The sequence below is a fragment of the Artemia sp. Qi Xiang Cuo genome, chromosome 21 (assembly GCF_049724085.1).
Source record: "Artemia sp. Qi Xiang Cuo chromosome 21, ASM4972408v1, whole genome shotgun sequence".
Lineage (NCBI taxonomy): Eukaryota > Metazoa > Arthropoda > Branchiopoda > Anostraca > Artemiidae > Artemia > Artemia sp. Qi Xiang Cuo.
The window spans coordinates 36938612-36961185 of NC_142814.1; the positions used below are offsets into that span (position 1 = coordinate 36938612).

The following is a 22574-nucleotide window of genomic DNA, read 5'->3' on the forward strand; positions in this document are numbered from 1 at the left end:
AAAGCCTTGCCGTAGAAACTTCAAAAATGGCTCATTCGATTGGAAATTGAAATGGCTAGTGTCCTTTCTAATAATCGAAAGTAATTGGGAGGCAACTAACACTCCTTCCACGCCCACCATTTCCCCAAACACATCCAATCAAAATTTTGAGATAGCCATTTTGTTCAACGTAGTTGAAAGTCCTGGAAATTATATCTTCGAGCATGACACTCCCCCCCCCCCAAGGTCTTCAGGGCAAGGGTTATATGTTATGCCCTGGGGGCACGTTTGGCTCTTATGGAAAGAATGCTCGTATAAACTTCAGAATGGGCTCATTTGATTGGAAATTGAAAGTTCCACTTCTATTTTTAAGCGTCAAAAGAGATTGGAGGGTAACCAGCCCCCCTCCCCCCTCCACGCCCTTTTTTCCCAAATGCATCCGATAAAAATTTTGAGATAGCTATTTTGTTAAAAATAGTTCAAAGGCAATAAAACAAAAACTCCGGTGTCAAAACAACCCCCTAGGGCCTAGGGACAGGCACTGTAAGTTATGCCCTGGGGGCATATATGGTCCTTATGGAAGGGATGCTCGTACAAACTTCAAAGAGAGCTCATTTGATTGGAAATTGAAAGTTTTAGTTCACTTTTTAAGAGTCAAAAGAGATTGGAGGGCACCTAGCCCCCCCCCCTCCACGCCCTTTTTATTCTCAAACACATCTGATTAAAACTTTGATATAGCCATTGTAAAAAAAAAATAGTTCAAAGACCATATAACGAAAACTCCGGGGTCGACACAGGCCCCCAGGGCCCGAAGGCAGGCGTTGTAAGTTATGCCCTGAGGGAATATATGGTTCTTATGGAAGGGATGCTGGTAAAAACTTCAGAGAGGGCTTATTTGATTGAAAATTGAAAGTTATAGTTCAGTTTTTGAGAGTCAAAAGAGATTGGAGGGCAACTAGCCCCCCCCCACGTCCCTTTTTTCCCGAATGCATCTGATAAAAATTTTGAGATAGCCATTAAGTTAAAATTGTTCAAAATTCAGATAACAAAAACTCAGGTGTCGACAAAACTCCCCAGGGCCCGGGGGCAGGCATTGTAAGTTATGCCCAGGGGTATATATGGTTCTTATGAAAGGGATACTCGTATAAAATTCAGAGAGGGCTCATTTTATTGGAAACTTAAAGTTCGAGTTCATGTTTTAACAGTCAAAACAGATCCGAGGGCAACTAGCCCCCCCCCGCCCTCCACGACTTCTTCCCATCTGATGAAATCCAAACCCATCTGATGAAAATTTTGATATAGACATTTTGTAAAAAAAAAAAAAAAAAATAGTTCAAAGGTCAGACAAGAAAAACTCCGGTGTCAGTACAGCCCCCCCAGGGCCCAGGAGAAGCCGTTCAAGTTATGCCCTAAAGGCATGTATGGTTGTTATGAAAGGGATGCTCGTATAAACTTCATAGAGGGCTCATTTGATAGGAAATTGAAAGTTCTAGTTCACTTTTTAAGGATCAAGAGATTTAAGGACAACTAGCCTCCCCCCATGCCCTTTTTTTTCCCAAATCCATCCACTAGAAATTTTGAGATAGCCAGTTTTTTTTAAAAATAGTTCAAAAATTAGATAACAAAAACTCTGGGGTCAACACAACCCCCTAGGGCCCAGGGCTTAGGCGTTGTAACTGTTGTCCTGGGGGCATATATGGCTCTTATGAAAGGGATGCTCGTATAAACTTCAGAGAGGGCTCATTTTATTGGAAACTTAAAGTTCGAGTTCATGTTTTAACAGTCAAAACAGATCCGAGGGCAACTAGCCCCCCCCCCCACACACACCCTCGACTTTTTCGACATTTTCACGACTTCTCTTTCCAAACCCATCTTATGAAAATTTTGAGATAGACATTTTGTAAAAAAAAAAAAATAGTTCAAAGGTCGGATAAGAAAAACCCCGGGGTCAGTACAACCCCCCCAGGGCCCAGGAGAAGCCGTTCAAGTTATGCCCTAAAGGCATGTATGGTTGTTATGAAAGGGATGCTCGTATAAACTTCACAGAGGGCTCATTTGATTGGAAATTGAAACTTCTAGTTCACTTTTTAAGGATCAAGAGATTTAAGGACAACTAGCCCCCCCCCCATGCCCTTTTTTACCCAAATCCATCCGCTACAAATTTTGAAATAGCCAGTTTTTTAAAAATTGTTCAAAAAATAGATAACAAAACCTCCGGTGTCAACACAACCCCCCAGGGCCTAGGGGGTAGGCGTTATGTGTTGTCCTGGGGGCGTGTATGGTTCTTATGAAAGGAATGCTCGCATAAACTTCAGAGAGGGCTCATTTGACTGGAAATTGAAAGTTCTAGTTCACTTTTTAAGAGTCAAAAGATATCCAAGGGCAACTAGCCCCCCCCCCCACACACACCATTTTCTCCCCAAGCCTATCTGATAAAATTTTAAAGTAACCATTTCATTAAAAATATTCAAAGATCAGATAAGAAAAACTCCTGTGACGACGCAACCCCCCCCCCCATGGCTCGGAGGCAGGCGTTGTAAGTAACGCTCTGGGGGCATAGCATTTTTATGGAAGGGATGCTTGCATAAACTTCGGAGAGGGTTCATTTGATTGGAAATTGAAAGTTCTCGTTCAATTTTTAAGCGTCAAAAGAGATTGGAGGGCATCTAGTCTCCGCCCCTCCACGCCCTAAATGCATCAGATACAAATTTTGAGGTAGACATTTTGTTAAAAATAGTTCAAAGTTCGGATAACAAAAACTCCGATATCGACATATTCCCGCCCCCCCCCTCAGGGCCCGAGGGTAGGCTTTGTAAGTTATGCCCTGGGGGCTTATATGGTTGTTATGGAAAGGGATGCTCGTATAAACTTCATAGGGCTCATATGATTGGAATTGAAAGCTGTAATTCACTTTTTAAGAGTAAAAAGTGATCGGAGGGCAGCTAGCCTCCCCCCAACTCCATTCATTTTTTCCCAGAGGAAACTCATATAGAAGGAGTCATCGTATAAACCTTAAAGGAGTCTCCTTTCAAAGGGGGCAAACGTTTTTCTCTTTTATATTGTTACTTAGATAAGAGTTCTTATAGTTTGATGAAGATTTGACATTTTTTTAAAAGTTCGAATTCTAAATAAAGAATTTTAAAAAAATTGAACCTTTTTGCAATCAGAAACGAACAAAAATTAATTAAAAAAACTTTCCGAAAAAGAAGTGTTTCAAAGAAAAGTAAAGGCCATTTTAAACTTAAGCTCAGCAGATACAAATACCTGTTAAAATTCAAACTCAAAACAGCCAGAAATTACTATTAAAGAATAAATGAAACCCAAAACGAACATAAATTAAATAAAAGATCATAGCAAAAAACATACAACAAGTAATAATATAAATGAATAAATAGATCTTAAAGCGAGTAATGCTTAGATTGAATATGAAAATTAAGCTTAAAACGAAAAATCTATTTGCTATTGAAGTATAAATGAAACTTAAAACGAACAGAAATTAAAAACACAATCAATGCAAACAAACATACAATATATATTAATGTAAATGAATAAATAAATCTTAAAACGAGTGAAACTTAGCGCCTCCTTCTCTCACTGTGAAATTCTAAAACCTAATGCGTCACTGGCGCTTTACTGAAAACTATATGCGCCTTGAACATTCTTGGAAAGTATAAATAACATCAAATTGAATATTTGATATATAATGATATTAGTTGTTGAAAGATCCATCAGTTCAATACTTTATTTCACTCTAATTTAATTTTTATTTTCAATGCTGAAAGACCTGGAAAGAAAATATTTGTAATATAAATTCGTTTTCAGAGAAGCACCAATGACGCAATAGGCTTTTGGTTTTTATTTACAGTTAAGGAAGGGGGTAGTATCCAAATTCTTGTTAGTAGTGAAACTATATTTATCTTGAACAACTTAAAAAAGAGCTAATAAATTAAAATGAATATTTGATGCATAATGATATTAATTGCTGAAAGCTCATCAGTTCAAGATTTTACTGTAATTTTAATGTTTATTTTCAATATTAAGTACAAAAGAGAATATTTGTAATAAAATTGGTTTCAGTAAAGCGCCAATGACGCAGTAGATTTTAGACTTTTACAGTGAGAGAAGGAGGCGATACCCAAACTCTTGTTCGTAGTGGTTTTTTTTTTTGTTTCAATCTTGATTTGCATGTTCAATTTAAGTTTCACTCGTTTTAAGATTTATTTATTAATTTACATTAGTGTCTATCGCATGTTTTTTTGCATTGATTGTCTATTTAATTTCTGTTCGTTTTAAGTTTCATTTATACTTCAATAGCAAAATATTCTTTTTCGTTTTAAGCTTGATTATATATTCAATCTGGGCATTACTCGCTTTAAGATCTATTTATTCGTTTTTATTATTACTTGTTGTATGTTTTTCCTATGATTTTTATTTAATTTCTGGCCGTTTTAAGTTTGAATTTTAACAGTTTTTTGTATCTGCTGAGCTTAAGTTTAAAATGGCCTTTACTGTTTTTTGAAAAACTTATTTTTCGGAAAGTTTTTTTAATTAATTAGGGTGAAAAGTTGAATAGCATGCATTCCCCTAACCTTCATTTTACTGCTTTTAATTACTTAAATTTGGAACTACTTCACAGTCCTGGATCTTTAAATAAACAATCCAATTTAACAAAATTGAAAAACCGCATGCCCGAATATACCAAAACAAAAGCAAGCGCCCGGAAAAATTAAACGATTCCGAAGATATATATGTCAATAGTGTTTTCTTTCCGCCTTATGATGAGACCAGTGTTTTTTTCTTACCGATTTTCCCAAAGGTTTAATGAACAGATTTGACACAGTCAACAAAAATGGAAAAACCGCAAATTTCAGCTTATTAAGCAAGAATACGGGTCTGAGCAATTAAATATTGGTAACCAAGAAAATTGTTAAAGTAATTAAGTTCATTATAGAAGAATCATTCACCGTTTTTCGAACATGCATGAATAGCTCAGATAAATGGATTAACAGAAGAAAAAAAGAAATAAAAGACGGTTCCGTTCATCTGCGTTTCTATTCCACAAAGAATCCATTTCATATTTATGTTGAGAGAGAGCAAGAACTGCAAAATATTCTATGGACTTGGTCAAAATAGCATACATTAATTTTTCTGGGGTACTTTTCCATTATTCAGAACACACTCAAGAATTTTGATCCACAATATCTGACTAAAACTGCTTTAGCTATCTATATTCGATTACAACTAGTTTAGGCTCAGTAGAGAACCACGTTGCAGTTATATTTTAATTAAATATTTAATATATAGAGTTGGTATTTCGGTTAGGTTAGGTATTTAATATAATACATTATGGGTGGCCTGCTTTGCATAATTTTCTGCTGTAGTTCCCATAATTTTATTAATAAAGTATTATATCTTCATCATATTTCGGTATTTTCATTGGGATTAACCTAAATTAACATCTTGGGTGTGTTCTGAGTAATGGACAAGTACAAACTGAAGTTGTTAGCCCCTCGAAATCTTTTGAATAGTAAAGAGCTCAAAACTTGCAATATAATAAATGTATCTATTGCTTTTCATAATCATACCATAATACATAGACGCTGCTAAAAATAAAAGAGACGTACATCAGTCAGTAGAAGTACATAACTTCTCATCCCTGAAGACAACCGTGGTCTAACAACCGATTCTTAACCAAAACTGCCTCACTTGTCTTAGAATTCTGTTTTCCTAATTCTTTTGATCAAACAAAAGGTAAACTAATTTGCTAAAGTTTCTAACCCCTTAATCAAGAACAAGACCGGGTTCTAACAGCCTATTCTTACTTGCACGTCCCTCTCCGTAGCAGACATAAATCCCATTTTTCGTACTCTCAAATACACCAGAAACGAATAATAGGTACTAGTAAAAGATGTCAACCCCTCATTGCAAAGATGACCGAGGCATAACAGCCGATTGTTACTTACAAGCCCCTCCCTTGTTTTAAAATTTTAACCAGATTTTTTTTTTCAAATGTATATCACACAACTGAAGATGTCAACAAAAAAATGTCAATGACAAAATCAATGTCAACGTCGATGTCGATAACAAATTCTGTCAATGAACAAATGCCAACAAATTTAAAATGGTGTCTCGCATGGACGAATTTTGTACGGAAAAGGATATCATATACTTTGATCAGTTCATCAATAAATATTGATAAGCGATTAAAAACTTATATCAGCATTGGTTCAAAAGTAGATTTTCTTGCCGCAGGCCAACTTTCCAAAATCACCACTTAGAAAGGAGTGGATCAAAGATCTCGATATCGTACATCTTAAGGGCTTTTTAGTTTTAGTTCAACTTCGATTTGAAACTCGTGCATGTCTGCTTGCCAACTAGAACGAAGCTTTCAAGTCAAAAGCAGAAACATGGATCGATGGAAAGAAAGCTTGGTTGCACAGCTTCAGATATTCCTCTCTCACAAAGGCTATAAAATTCGACTTCAAATTGTAGGTTCTGGTTCAATTACTAGCCAATTCCATCTGTTTTGGCCTCACGCAAGAATTAATACGGCTTTCCATGGTTCAATTACTAGCCAATTCCATCCTTTTTGGCCTCACGCAAGAATTAATACGGCTTTCCATGGTTCAATTACTAGCCAATTCCATCCTTTTTGGCCTCACGCAAGAATTAATACGGCTTTCCAAAATGTAATGTCATTTGCATCAGTCCGGCCTGAGGTCAAACCTTTCAGTACAAAAACACGGAGCTTAGACCCTTACCAGGAGGTTAAGAGATCAGACTTTCTAGCAATACAATGAAATCGACGGTCTAGGAAATAAAAGTAAGAAAAAAAAATCTCCTGTATTTCAGACAATACAAAAATATGTTATTTGTAAACATACGTATGTTTTAAACATATCATTTTATCACCTTAAAAGTTAACATACCCCTCAATTACACGAAAAAAGACACTCTTGGCCAAAAAACTTCCTTATGCTTCTGATAAAACTTTTCGTGTTCAATTCTAAAATGTAGTCAGCTGTCTGAAAAATTCCGAAATGTAGTGTATGTTTTCTCTCTCTATAGATTGGCATACTAGAACAGGGGAAATCAGGATCAAGGATCTAGCCTCCCAATATGTTTAAATTAAAAAGAATCTTAAAATTTTAAGCATCCTGGAAATCAAATTCAATAGGAAAAATGAATAGCACCAGTCAATAGAGCTTATTTACCCTTGAAGAGGTGGAACATGAATGTAAATTTTACAAAAATGACAAAGCTGCAATGACGTTCAAGGTGCAGCATTGAACTACAATGAAAGGCTTTTCTTCGATGTCATAACTGCTTAGGGGGAAGAGGGAACTCCCAGGACTAAGGGTTTAGCCCTCCATTACGTTCAATGAAAAATATCCCAAATTCTTAATATTCCAGAGACCAAATTAAAAATTGGAAAAATGAATGAGACAAGTCAACAAAAATTATATACCTTTGAGGAGGGGGGCCGCAAATATAATTTTTATAAAAATGAATTACTTCTGCCGAGCTGCAACGCTGAGCTATGATGAAAGACTTTTCTTGGGCACCTTAATTAACTACGCCAGAAAAAGGAAATCTCAGGACAAAGGGTATAAGCCTCTCAATACGTTTAAGAAAAAAAAAAAAAAAAAAAAAAAAAAAAAAAAAAAAAAATCAAATTCTAAGTATCCTTGAAACCAAATTACAAATAGGAAAAATGAGTTGGAAACGTCCACAGAAATTACATACCTTTGAGAGGGGGGCTGCAAATATAAGCTTCACAAAAAAGACTTACCGCTGCCGAGCTGCAACATTGAGCTATGATGAAAGACTTTTCTTGATGCCCTAATTAACTACAACAGAAGAAGGGAATCTCAGGACTAATGGTCTAGCCTCCCAATACGATTAAGAAAAAAATTTCTAAGTATCCTACACAGTTTATAGACAGTAAGCTTATCGCAGATCATTTCTGGTCATCGTGAACAAAAAGCTCCTCCCACTTCTTTCTGACTGAGCTTGTTTAGCCTGTTTCTGAATATACCAGTAAGCTTATCGCAGATAATTTCTGGTCATCGTGAACAAAATGCTCCTCCCACCTCATTCTGCCTTAGCTTGTTTAGCCTGTTTCTTTCCACTCGCACCCCTGTCCGGGTTTTTATAATGGGAGAGATAGAGAATGATCATACTGCTATATTCTGTCTACTGTGGTATCCTGGAAACCAAACTAAAAATAGGAAAAAAATGAATCGGAAACAAACGTTGACTTACCTTTGAGGAGGGGGGCTGTAAATATAAGCTTTAAAAAAGACTTACTGCTGCCGAGCTGCAACACTGAGCTATGATGAAAGACGGTTAAAGAAAAAGAAAGCTGAAGCAAAAAAGGATACCTAATTCACTATGTTCTAATTCAGGATCACCATGAGAATTAACCCTTACGAATATTCTTTTTACTCATCCTCGCCAGCAATTGAGTAATTAATTCCCTGTAACTTTTAATTAAGAGAGTAACAGAGGCAATCGTACTTCTCCCAAAGAGAATAGAGTTGTTAAAAAACTTTTATTTATTAAATTTGTCTTTAGTTGCCATAACTGAGTCATCTGCAATCAAACTTCAAAATCCAAATTTTGACAAAATAAGTTATATTTTGTTAGTATTTTATACAACTACAGATCTTTTTCGGGGCGTTGTAGTAGAACTTTTGAATAACCAGGTAATCTTTTTTATCTGGATTCGAACCTTCTTTATTTATTTTATTAATAAGCGAATACTGGCGACAACTAATAAAAACTAATAAAGGCGAATGTAAACAGAAATAGAACTAATTCTTTCAAACTGAAAAGAATTCGTATAAGATTCAATTTCGACTATTTTCAATCGAGATCCAAGTTCAGAGTCTCATTGTTAATAAAAACTCATAATTTTTTTAAACATTGTTTATATTTAATATATTTATTTAATTTATTTTTATTTTGTTATTATACCTAAATATAACAAAAACAAAATTTTAATAAAATTTTGATAAAACATGTTAAATATTACTAACATTTATCCACTACAGCTACAAAACGGAATTTGAATAAAATAAAAAAGCACTCTATTCGGCTTTTTTTCAGAAGTTCGTGGTACAGCTCGTGATAAAGCCGGAAAACAGTAGAAGTAATAATGGAAAATAAATAGAAAAATAATGACTAATATTAAATAATGGCAAATATTGAAATATTAAATAATGAAATATGAAATATTAAATAATGGCAAATAATGAAATATTAAATAATGAAATACGAAATATTAAACATTAAATAATGGCAAATAATGAAATATTAAATAACGAGACATAGAATATTAAATATTAAATAATGGCAAATAATGAAATAATAAATAATGGCAAATAATGACAATAGTTTACTCCTAATTTGAAAATAAGATGATTTGGCCTCTAATCCCAACTAACTCAGTTAAATGTTACGTAATCACAAAAAAAGGTAAGAAAAAGAAGTAAAAATATGAGTCAATTATTATAGTAGTGGAGCAATCTAACCTTTTGCATTCAATAACATCAGCAAAAGCAGTTACAACTTCCTCTTTTCCACTCCACACCTTTCCTCCCATGGACGTCTTCAAACCATTCAGCAGGTCCATATAAACTTTTTCGTCAAGTTTCTGACCCATTGTTTTTGCTATTTTCCCCTGACATCTTGCACCTTGGGCTCTCAGAGGATATGATGCAGCGTTTAGGGCCATCTTCGATATCTTAACTATCTCATCCATATAGAAGCGGATGCCACCTTCAGTCCCGGGTGCTATCTCTTCCCAAACTTTCTCCCAGCCTTTGATTGTAGGGTCATCTAAAAATATTATATGATTGAATAAATAGTATAGCCAATATCCCAAAAAACCCAGTGACGGATCCAGGGGGCGTGGGGGGCGCCCCCCCCCCCTAGCGTAGTCTAAAGTAGTGTAATTTACTTAATTAACCCAAGTTTACGCTAATTAGTTTGCGTCTAACGCAAGTTAATCGGATCAACCTATTTTGCCCCCCCCCCAAACTTTTTTTCGGATCAACCTATTTCGCCCCCCCCCCCTAAAAAATTCTGGATCCGCCTCTGCAAAAACCCACATAAAACATTTTGCAAAAACGATGTAATTTTTGAAAATGCGGGGATTTCGTAACTTTTTGGGTAAACGGCTCAAGAGAAAATACAGATACGTATACGAGGGAAAATTTCAATGCATGCGAAAAAAAAAAAGAAACGCAGCAGGGAATAAAGCTTACCTTTAAAAACTAGATACTGAAAAAATCATGGTATGGTTTAGTGGTTTACTACTCTACTTTTATTAACAACTCATTGTAGCAACAAGGAAGTTGAGCCAAATACAGAAGCAAACGACCGTACTCCATTCTTATAGAAAAGCGAGGCTTGCTTTAAAAAACGGATGCTTAAAAAATCCCTTTCATCTGTGAAGTAAAAAGAAGATAAAATGAAAAAAAAACTTTATATATTGGTTGTATCTTGATCTGCCTCCAAATATCTTATTATAAGTTTTACTCCGTTTTTTCTCTGTTTACTATTCGTCCGTTTTTTACCACGATTCCACTGAGAAATTCTAACCATGAAAATGCGCTTCTCCCGCAACAGTTCTTCCCAAAATGCAGGACTTGAGATTGTAGAGATATGCTACAGTTGCCATTTTTCCCTATCCCGACAAATTGAAATATTTCGACGGAAGAATAAAGTTATTCCCGAAAACAATTTTAGTTATAGGCAATTTATCCAAGCTCTTTCCTTATCTAGCTTAGAATTATTTGCTAACCTAAAACGAGAAATGGGCTATTTAACCAAGCTTTGCACCGAGAGGCTTCTGGACCAATTGCTTCCATTGTATTCTATCTTCCGTGTGCGGCCGAACAGACTTCGGCCACGCCTTGTCACACTTGTGACTATGCTTCCAGGAATCCTCGAGTTATTAGACATCCTTTCTGACTATGCCATGGTAAGAGTTAGCTGACCTCCAGGTTTTTATTTCTTTGAAGAAGGGAGAGGAGAGGGATGGACTTCTAACAGTATCTAGCGTGCCAGAGTCTCTTCTTGGCACCTTATTACGTGGCCTAGCCATTTCAGCCATATTTTATTGGTCATGGAGAAGATGTTAGGCTTTCGTCGGCATATTTCCATCTACCATATTTCATCATTTCATTAGTTATATTGAAGGAAATGCTTTACATCTAATGCAGTTTAATATTGCCTTCCATTCCAGCAAAGGTTACTCGGCCTTTTCAAACAGGAAGAATGAAATCCCATGTAGACCGGGCCGCCCCTGGACTCAGAACTGTAGAAGTGACATTTCTTGCAATGACAGGGTCGTGAGTAATCTTTTCACCCTGATCATTCATCATCGTTTCAATCAGGCATAAAAAATACATGTGATTTCGATGAAATTCTGAGGCGGTTAGAGCCTGCGTTATATCCAACTTCATAGAACATACATTTCAGGTGACTACCTCCCGACTTTCTTGGAGCAGGTTCACTCCCATTGACCCAAGAATGGCTTGCTGATTTTCAACCCAGATTACAAGTTTTATTGGGGTGTCACCAACCGGGAACACCCATTTTATTTTTAATTTCTTTCTTTCTGTTTGATTTTTCTGGTCCAATATTTTATTGATGCTTCATAAGAATTTGGTTAGCTAATCGCTCCGAAGGCCTTTTCTGTTTTTGACCAACAAAACTGCAAGAAGCCTATGGCACTACTGGGGTCACATGGTGCGCATGAGCAAAGGTCGTCTCCCTCACGATGTGTGATGCTCGGTCCCTCCAGTAACCAGAAGGTTAGGACGACAAAACGCAACACTAGATCGATACGCGGAGAAGGATCGTACACAGTTAAGATCGACAACGGTAGATCTTTAATCTGCACCAGTGGAGAGGTAATCGTCGTGACCTTATGTGCCAGTCGGCAGAAGACCTACGAAAGTAAGTCCACAGCTCAACCACCCCAGCGCGTTAGCACCCTTTGAACAGGTAGAAGGCAGTTAGTAGGGAGACCCACCCTTTTACCACTTTAAGGTGCACTTATGGACATCTCTATCAGAGGAGAGAGACATGAGCAGGACACTTTTACCAAACCAAACCGACCATATTAGCCAAGAATATGACTTGCCATGAAGTTGGACCTATATCCTTAAAGTTAGGAAGCGGCTCTAGGATAACATAGATAGGATAATATAGGATAATATATGAGCAGGACACTTTTGCCAAACCACACCGGCCACATTAGCCAAGAATATGACTTGCCATGAAGTTTAGCCTATATCCTTAAAGTTAGGAAGCGGCTCTAGGACAACATAGGTAGGATAATATAGGATAATATATGAGCAGGACACTTTTGCCAAACCACACCGGCCACATTAGCCAAGAATATGACTTGCCATAAAGTTGGACCTATATCCTTAAAGTTAGGAAGCGGCTCTAGGATAATATAGAACAAATTATTATATTAGTATCTATTAGTATTTTTCTAAATACTATGTTAAAAACTACTATATTAGTGTTTTTAAGCTGAATTATGTTTCTAAGCATATTTCTATTTGTATCTTGTAACTAAAACGTCATGAAGTTTAAATTTTTTTCAATTTAATTTCTTTTTTCATGAAAAACCGATTCCTAAAGTTGATTTTTACCCAGTGATTACATCTTCAGAGACGTATCTGCTTCATCGGAGGTAGGGGAGATACCAATTAATGAAAGATAGGTTAATGGCTTACCGACTAGCTAAAGTGATTTCACGATCCAAGTTATTTACAGGGTGGGCGGAAAGTAACTCCCTATTTTAAATTACTTATAAATTGTATATAATTTGTTATTGCTTTGTCATATTTTTATGATTAATTCTCTCAAATGGTACAATTTTATTGATAGTTCTGTTTTTGATTTCATATAAAACTGTAACATGGCTAAGCAGTTAACACTTCAGGAGCGTGCCCAGCTGGCGTCACGATATGAAGTTTGGCAATCTGTCGTACGAGTTCAACGATGGGGGCGGACTATTCATGGACCACGTGCCCAAGTGGATCCAAAAACAATAATAAACTGTCACGCAAAGCTCATGACCACAGGATCTGTGGTAGATGTTCGCAGAAGTGGACGCCCTTCGACATCCACGACCCAGGAGACAGTGCACGCAGTCCAAGCACTGTTCCAGCGTAGTCCAGGAAAGTCAACTGGCCAGGCAGCTCGGGAAAGTGGACTCACCCGCTACACAGTGCGAACTGTGCTCAAGAAAGAGTTGAACTGGCGTGCGTGGAAGCCGCACTACTGCCAATCACTCTCGGATGAGGACTATGACATTCGCATGGAGTTCGGAGAAATCATACTGGCTTGGCATGAAGAGTGGCCCCATCTCTTCCGCAACATCCTCTGGACTGATGAGGCTGTGTTTCACGTCGGAGACTTTGTCAACCGTCACAACTGCCACTACTGGGCAGGAAAGGATCCTATGATGACAGTTGAAAAACAGCAAAATCAACCCAAAGTAACGGTGTGGTGTGGTATCACCTCAGATCAGGTTGTGGGCCCATTTCTTCTGCGCAACACCATTAATGCTGAACGATACCTTGATATGTTGCGTGATAGAGTCTGGCCAGTTGTCAGCACATGGGAGAACATCGACGAGTTGATATTTATGCAAGATGGCGCCCCACCACACTTTGCTCTTCTTGTCCGCGAATTGCTGGATGCTTGCTTTCTGGGGCGTTGGTTGGGACGTCGGGGTCCACATGAATGGCCATCCAGGAGCCCGGATTTGACACCCTGCGACTTTTTTCTTTGGGGTTGGGTAAAGGAAGAAGTCTACCGCTCCAAACCAAAGACACTCGAAGAACTGGAGGATCGAATTAAGGGAGTCATGTCCACCATCCCAGCGGAGTTTCTGAGAAAGTCAGTGGATGCCATTCCTGAACGTTTGCAGCAGCTGGTGGAAAGATCTGGGGCACATATTAAATTTTGGAGAATACTTACCATTTATGCCTACCTTGTATGATTAATTTTTTTGAGAATAAATAAATATAATGTACATTGTTTTATTAATCAAAATAGGGAGTTACTTTCCGCCCACCCTGTAGATACATACTGACATCTTTTTGATTTTCCTTTACTTAAGTTCTTGAACAGAAAACTCAAAAAGCTTCTCACCCAAAATGTCGAAGTTTTTATGACATATAATTCTCCTATTTTTAGCGCTTTTTCAAATACGCGCTCCTCCCCTGAAATGTAAAGAGGTCACGCCCGCTGAGAGAAAATCGTACGTCATTTCTTGTTCAGCATAAATTAGACGGACTAGAGCATAAAAAAACATTAAAAATTAAAAACAATACATGTTAAAATCCATTAGAAAATGTAGACATTACTGAACTGAGTAACAAATTCTGATCAAAGAAAGAAAAACAATTCTAATGCATAATTGAATGAGTTGTGGCTCACAAGTAATTCAATTGTGCATTACATTTTCTTTCGTTCTATTTATATTTTGAAAATTATTTTCTTTTAGTTTTTCGTAAATTTTTTTTCTTTCTTGAGAAATTTTTTTCTTTTCTTTTTTTCTTTCTTTATAGCTCTGTGCTGTTTTTTAGATTACCTATGGACGCACCTTTGAATGAATCATCCCCATATTAAAAATATGACCTAACTTTTCACACATTGTATGGAATACCAACAACAGAGGAATTCTTGCATAGTTTCTGAGTAGTGCAAATTGTTTAAATTTTCTTTGGTTTTACACACTTCTGGCGACTGTGTTACACTGTGTACTAAATGAGACTGTGTACACGGTGCATTAATTGCACCGGCTCTACAAGTCCAGGGTCCACAAGTCCATGGTGGAATTTAAATAAGGGGTCTTTAGGTTAAAAAAAATTTACTGCGCACCATAATTCACGTCGTTTTATGTAAATAATTGTTAAGTGTGCGAGTTGGCTTTTTTTTTTTTTTTTTTTTTTTTATGTACTCCACTTCTTTTTTATAGTGGGTAATAAATAAATTATTATTATTATTATTATTACACAAAAATTTCGGGCAAATGTTTAAAAAACAGCCTCGACCTCAACCAGAAAACAGCCTCGAAAAATAACAATCTGATCTGACTTTCAATGCACTCTAAGGACTCTAAGGCCCAACAAGAAAGCCATTCTGATGGCTTCTCTCAGAAGCATGTACAGCTTCTGAGAAGTGAAACGCAAAAACTTTGTTGGTTTTACATATTTTTGGCTATCCTAATTAAATTTCCTTATATTAGGCGGTGTGCATTTTTATTGGACTGACTATAGAAGTCCTGAGTCAATAAGAAAAAGTCCAAATTTCCAGATTGCAACTCCATTGTGGCAATTAAAAATATTTTTGGTCACTTTATCCACTAAATTTGGATGCCAGGTCTTTGGAAAGTAACCTGGAAAATTCAATCTAAAAACGTAAATTATGTTAAAGGTCTGACCTGACTTTCCATGCATTCCAAGGAACGCCAAGGAGAGAGCCGTTCCTGCATGGTTCCTAAGCACATCTGGGTTATAGCGTGAAACCGCTTGAATTGTTTGCATACACGCTGAGCGGGTGCTTTCTTCACTCGTTTCTAAATACCACGTTTGAAGCATGTTCAGCAGCTTTTCTATCGACGAATCTTTTGCAACACGTACCTGCAAAACAGACAGGAAAAATCTTCAAGGATTTTTCAAGAACAGTCACTACGTGTTTACTTTCAAAAGATTTTTCCAAGATTATTCACAAAAAGTTAAAATATATTTTCTTAAGTTTCCTTAAAGAATTTTGGTATTCCAAAGACAGAAAAAAACATCTTATTATAAACTCAGTCTAATTATGAATTTCAATTTCCTTACTAGTAGGCTTAAGAATAGAGGCCTTTCTATTAGCATTAAAATTGTCAATATTTTGCCGTCAATGGTAATGACCGAGCATAATTAATTTCTATATAAGTATTTCATACTCGGTTTCTCATACTGTTGTCCATCTGGGGGTATCTTATTGTATCTCAGCTTGAGTTTCGAAGTCGATACTAATTTTATATATTCAACAAAAAAAGAAGAATTTTTGACTTTTATTTTATCGTCGTCACATTTTAGGTCCTCTTTTTAACGAAATTACCCTCTCGCATGTACATTATATAAATATAATTGTATATTATACAAATATGTATATGTGTATCATTTAAATATATAATATACAAATAATTATAATTTAAATTACGACAAAATTGTGTTAAAAACTAAGAAAAAAGTCTGGATTCAGGGCAAAAATATCCCATAACAACCATCCACTAATCATTATTCAAAAGAAACATAAATAATACACAGGGAGGGGGGGATTCAAATTGAGAATAAACCCAAGTATTAAAACCACAGCTAAAATGAAATAAAAATAAAAAAAGGATAAAACTTTAATAAGTCAACTAGCTTTCAAAGAAAAACCATAAATTTGTGACCAAAAATAAAAAAATTACAAATTTTCGGGCGTGGCACATGGAACCCTTTATTCACGAGGAAAAAAGAGAAAAACATCTTAAAGAGAGAAACATCTTGTTATACACAAATCAATCACAACTGATTGAAATAAGTGCGCTTGGAACGCGAAAATTGGACGACTCGAATCTTCTTGAGACGTCAAAAATATATGAAATGAATTGCAATAAGCAGTATAGGTGTAGAAGTCAAACCTGTAAGTAAACCTAAGTAGCTCACACAGAGAAGAAGAAAAGGTATGTATAACTTACCAGCTGACCAATAGTACCAGCATAAGTAGAACGCAAAGCCAAGTTTCGATCACTCAATCCTTTACAGAGAACTGCAAGGGCTTTGCCAGCAACAGGCTGAAGTTCGTGAGGTCGAAGCTGCGCAAGCGAGGATATCAAATGAGCAGAACAGCCTTTGACTGGTAGAGGATTATTCGTTTTTATTGTTGAAAGCAAAGAAACGACAATAATCTCTGTTTTCTCAGCATCCAAAAATTGTAGAGTCTAAAAAAAATAAAAATAAAGACACTTATTTTTTAAAATAGAGCAATAAGTATAAATATGGTAAATAATAACTTGAACTTGAAGGAACGTGGCGATCTCAAAATCTCTCTCTACATTTAAAACTCCGGCTTTTTAACAGCAACGTGACTTTTGACTTAAACGACAACAGAAAAGTTGAATTCAAGTGTTCAAATTCTTGCCATCCAAAAATACTGAATATCGATTGGACTCACAAACCAGTCAATGCGAGGTGCCACTTGTAGTAGAAGTAATCAGAGTGCGTAGGTGGAAATACTTGAGGCATGTTCTATGAATTGATGAGAAGCAACTTCCGAAAGCTGTTCTTCACTGGCTACAAACGCATTCCTAGACGAACTTAGTCAGCCACTTTAAAATTTATTTAACCACATAACCAATTTTGGCAACTTCCCCTCTTTATGGAAGAAAGGATATGTGACAACGATACCTAAAAAAGATGCACCTAATGACTTCACTGGAGTTCGGCTGATCACTCCTACACCGGTATTTAGCAAAGCCAACGAGCAATTCCTCTTCCTGGCCAAAGGAAAAAATCATCAGTAAGGTGGATCCAAAGCAATTTGGTAGTATTCCCAAGATCTCAACAGCTCACTATTTGGTAAGCCTCCTGGACAAAATCCTCAAGAACCTAGACAGCCCCAGCAACTGGATAAACCTCATAGCAAAAGATCTGAAAAAAGCTTTAGACCTGATCAACCACAGTAAACTCACCGAAAAATTACTTACAAGGTATAGTAACACCCCTACCTTAGTTCGAATCATTGCCAGCTTTCTCTCGGATCGAAAGTAAAGCACCAAAAATAAGAGCGCATACTCAACCGAGGTTCAAATCTAATGTGTAGTGCCACGAGGAACAATCCTTGGTCCTCTTTTGTTTCTTGTAATGGTCAACGAGCAGGCAGATTTCTATCCAGAAAGATGGAAGTACGTCGATGATCTGTCATTAACTGAAATTTTCCATAAGGACTCCCCAAGCAACGCGTATGGTATCATCGAAGACATTAAGAACCAGGCTACCAGTAACGACATGGTGGTGAATGTGGACAAGTCCGCTGTACTTCCAATTTCTTTCTTAAAGACCGAACCAACCTATTATCCTCCACTACACCAAAAGCAGATGGTGACCATAATTAAGCTGCTAGGCGTCCATATTTCATCAGATATGAAGTGGGACAAAGAAGTAGGAAGCAAGAGTAAAACTTGGAAATATGGGTATGTCTGCAATGAAGTTGCTATCTCGTTATGGTGTTCTTGTTGAACATCTTCTGAGGTTCTATCTTTCTTTCATTACACCTATCTTAGAATATTGTTATCAAGCATGGCACTTCTCCCTTACTCATGAACAGTCGGAGACATTGGAGCGAGTTTAGTACCGTGCCCTACTTGTGGCGTCTAAACCTCCTAAGGTTCCCTATATATCGCCCCTCCAAGAATTTAAACTTGTTATCCTTAAAAAAAGAAGGCAACAATTTAGTCTCAAGTTGGGAAAGGGTATCTTGAAAATGTATCGCCCCTCCAAGAATTTAAACTTGTTATCCTTAAAAAAAGAAGGCAACAATTTAGTCTCAAGTTGGGAAAGGGTATCTTGAAAATTCCAACCTCCACGGTATACTTCCTCCGGGTTTTTCCGTTGTAGACAAAGTTGCAGAGGTCTGTTGCTGAATCTGTACCAAAAATACAACCAGTATTTACAACCAATGCAGGATATGGAAAAAATTTTGTGCCTGGGTTTGTTCGCCTTTATAACTTAGATGCCTAATTTTATATATAGATGTATGTTATTTAAATTTTTGTCTTTATAATTTTGTCGACCGTCTAAGTGTTGTAAAAATTGTATTTGTGTTGACCATGTCACTGAATGTGAGAATTGCATTTTGTATATGTAGACTTTTTGAATTTTACTATTGTCTTGACGAAAAAAACAAGAATCGGCATGACCGTGTAAGCATTTTGAAATAAAGGAGATTTTGATTTGATTGATTGATTTGAATACACAACGGAACAATTACCAGACTGCCCTATGCAGCCTTAACACTTTTATAAAGCCCGAGTGGGGGGACCTGGTAGCTGAAGCAAACCGACAGGATGATTGGAGGCTCCTCCTTGATGACCCTGGTGACTCAGGCGGAACTATAAACACAAACATATTCTAGAAGCAAAAGGAGGTTTCATGTGCGAGCTGAAAGCAAAACTTTGCGCTTTAGTGAAGACAACATACATTCTGAACAGTGTTTTTTGTGTCATAAAATTTGAGAAAATCAAAAAATAACCAAGCTTTCAGGAAAAAAACCTTCCCCTAAAACAAATCAATTCTCTAAAATCAATTTAGCTTTACTACCTTAAAAGCTTACTTAATTTAATCACTATTCCTTTCCCTTTCCCTCTTAAAATACAGATGCCCTCCCCCCTTTTCAATTATACGCACAAAAATCCTCCTCTACAAAAACTGCAAAGCCTGAAATTCAGTAAAAGTTCGGACTGAGAGTCTATAAAGTCCCAAAATCATATTTTTGGGGCATTCAGCTCAGTCCAAGCAAAAAAACAAAAACAAAAAAGGAGTCCTCGAATGAGAGAGAGATGGGGTAAAAGTGATGAGAAAATATCTAAATAGAGCATGACAACAAAATCCTTGTATATTTATTATTTTTCAGGCATATTAGGGATACTTCCAGTGGCATATACTTGCGGGAATGTAAGGGGGAGGGGGGCAATTTTGTGGCAGGGTGTTTGCATCTTGTCACCAGCAACTCCACTCTTTTGAAAATGAAACAGTAAACTTCCCGGTGGATCCTCATGTGCCTGATGATTCTGTAACTGCCTGTACTATATCTGCTTACATTATAATCTCTGTCAGTTTTAACGAGACGAGTAAGGTTAGGTGGGTATTAATGTGAGTTCACAACATTTTGAATCTACAGTGGGACTTCTGATCTTAAGAAGATGCTGCCAGTAAATTGACAGAATTATTTTTTACCATAATGCACAGGATCACCGGAAATCTTATTGTGAAGAACAACATATGTTTTGTTGTCAAAAGTGAATTATATAAGGCCTGCAAAGCTAACCTTAATGGCTTACATAATATATCTGTTCTGTGGTTAGTTGCTTCAATATCTCTATGTCAAATAATATGATTATATCTATAAACAATTTCTTTTCTTCTCTTGAAATTGTTCGGCAAAAAAAAAGAACAAAAAATAAAACACAAATCATTTTTAAGTTTCATTTTCGAGGGAAACGCGAATTAGGGTAACGCCAATAGCATATGTACATCAATCGAACATCGAACATAACGCTATCGAACATAACGATAGCTATGTTCGATAGCACTATAGATGTTCGATAGCACTATCGAACATCGAACAATCGATCGAACATAACGCTATTTTGATCTGACCCATATATTAAAAGGAGGTCTTGAAGGGGGGGGGTGAAGCTTTTCCCTTTGACCATGATGCTGGAAATCTAATGGAAATACAAATATTCTTCCTCGCAATGAGATTTCCGAATCCTATGCATTATAGTAAAATCAAAAGATCGATCAAACAAGGGATATGGGGTGGCATACCCCTTTGTAATATTTAAGACCCTAAATTTCCTTAAATGTTGCCTTTTATAGGTTTTGGGGAATGAATAACGTTTTTGGGATGGCCGCTTATGAAGTTTGTTAATCTATATTGAAATTTTGTCCAAAAACAGTTATATATAACTTTCTATTTATATAAGGAAAAAGACAGTAAATTAGAGGGGAAGAGAAAAAGTGCACGATAAAGAACAATCTCAAACATGTCTGGAAGAATTTTGAAAGTGAAGAAATCTTAAAGAATATAAAAACAGGAATTAAATTTCCAACATCATGGTCAAAGGGAAAAGCTTCACCCCCCCCCCCTCAAGACCTCCTTTTATTGTACGTGCTAGATCAAAACTTGGTTTTAGGTCAAATGAAGAGTCAATTGTAACTTCCTCAATAATAAATTAAAGGGTCTAACATGTTGTGCTGTTTCATATGATGCCGTCATCCTTGCCGCGGAGATTCTTGCACTGTCAAACATTTCTTGTGTTGCTGCTTGGTCCCCCAGTCGAACACTCATATAATTTAATTGTTGATGTTGGGCAGCCTCAACGCTGTTAATAAGCGCTGGGATTATTATTGGTAGATGTGGAGCTACGAGGTGGCCCAGGGACCGCACCATAGATATCGTGGTATCCAAACTAGAAAAAAACAGCAGCTGAGCAAGTCAGGAAAGAAGAAGATTAGCCATATTAACAGGGGCAATGAAGTAAATAAAGTGAAGAACAATAGTGGCTTACCTTATTTCTTATATATTCAAACATGGTATTTCGCAATTCATCTCTGATTTAAATTTTAAATTTTCGATTCAAATTTTACAATCTCAGAACGCATTTGATGTCATTTTGCAATACACCCACTTTGAAAGCAGATATGGATTCTGAACACAAAGTAAAAAAAAAAATTCTGGAAATCAATTACATTTTCACATTATTCAATTTTTAGTAAGTCTAACAGTATAAATTTTCAAACTTTACATTTATACACACTTAAAGTAATTCTATTTAGTAGAATTTCCGAACGTGAAAACACTGGTAAAATCGCACTGATAACCGCTTTCTTTCAAATTAAATAAAATGGAAAACTAATGAGAGGGGAAAAATTTCTTAGAAAAAAAACAGCCCCATCTAACATTACCCAACCGAATCATAAACATAATAAAACCTAAAAAGAAATATTAGCTTTATGCTGCTGTTACTCTATACTGGGCTCAAAATAGAACACTGGCTTTTGCTAAAAGGGGACAAGAGCCTTATAAAGTACTAACTAAACTACAAATGACATTCTCTCTGCTTACACTCCATATATTCCAGTCCATCATCTTCCCAGTCACCCTTGTCATAGCAGGTTTCCCAGCGGACACGTCACTGGTTCGGACATCTTTTGCGACTGCCTTTCGAAACTCCGATTCGGATTTTTTACAATTTAAAACCAATCAGTAGTGGCTGGAAACGTCACGTCCAAGAGGAGGACCCCAGTTCCGGTGGAATGACAGTCTCGGGAACTTCCTGGACCAAGCTGGAATTTTGCTGTCCGATGCAGAGGCCCTTGCTGCTGAACTCCCCTCGTGGAGATCGCTAATGACGGCATTAGGATTAAGTAAGTAAAGTAAGCAATTCAATATTTTTGCCTCTTTATTTCATTACTTTATCTTTGTTAAGTTTTTCTTACCTACTTCTGTCTTTTAGATTAGATCAAAATGTAAGCTTCAATAAATCAGAATTAAACTTAACCTCTTCTTTTTCGTCATGTTTGATTATTTGGGAAAGCTAATACAAAATCTCCATAAACTTCCAGGCCCTTCAGCAACTTAGATCAAAATCTAGGGCCTGTATTAAAAAGCCGAGACTTGTTCTATTCTGAAACCACGGAGTGACATCAAATTTAACCAAATATCTTCTATTTTTTCTATTTCTCCTGTGCAACCGTACAATTTCAGTAGCAGTAGTATTCATGATTTCCTATTACATC

At 36.6% G+C, this 22574-nt stretch overlaps 1 protein-coding gene across 1 annotated transcript in view; it reads right to left on the reverse strand.

Moving 5' to 3' along the window:
* LOC148939501 (proteasome adapter and scaffold protein ECM29) overlaps positions 1–22574 on the reverse strand; it is a 157742-nt gene that overhangs the window by 21958 nt on the left and 113210 nt on the right. The window contains exons 22-25 of the mRNA XM_089106894.1: positions 21022–21244; positions 16751–16993; positions 15461–15659; positions 9516–9822 (exon numbers count right to left, since the gene is read on the reverse strand). Of these exons, the coding sequence (XP_088963020.1) occupies positions 9516–9822; positions 15461–15659; positions 16751–16993; positions 21022–21244 (972 nt within the window). The remainder of the gene's footprint in view (positions 1–9515; positions 9823–15460; positions 15660–16750; positions 16994–21021; positions 21245–22574) is intronic.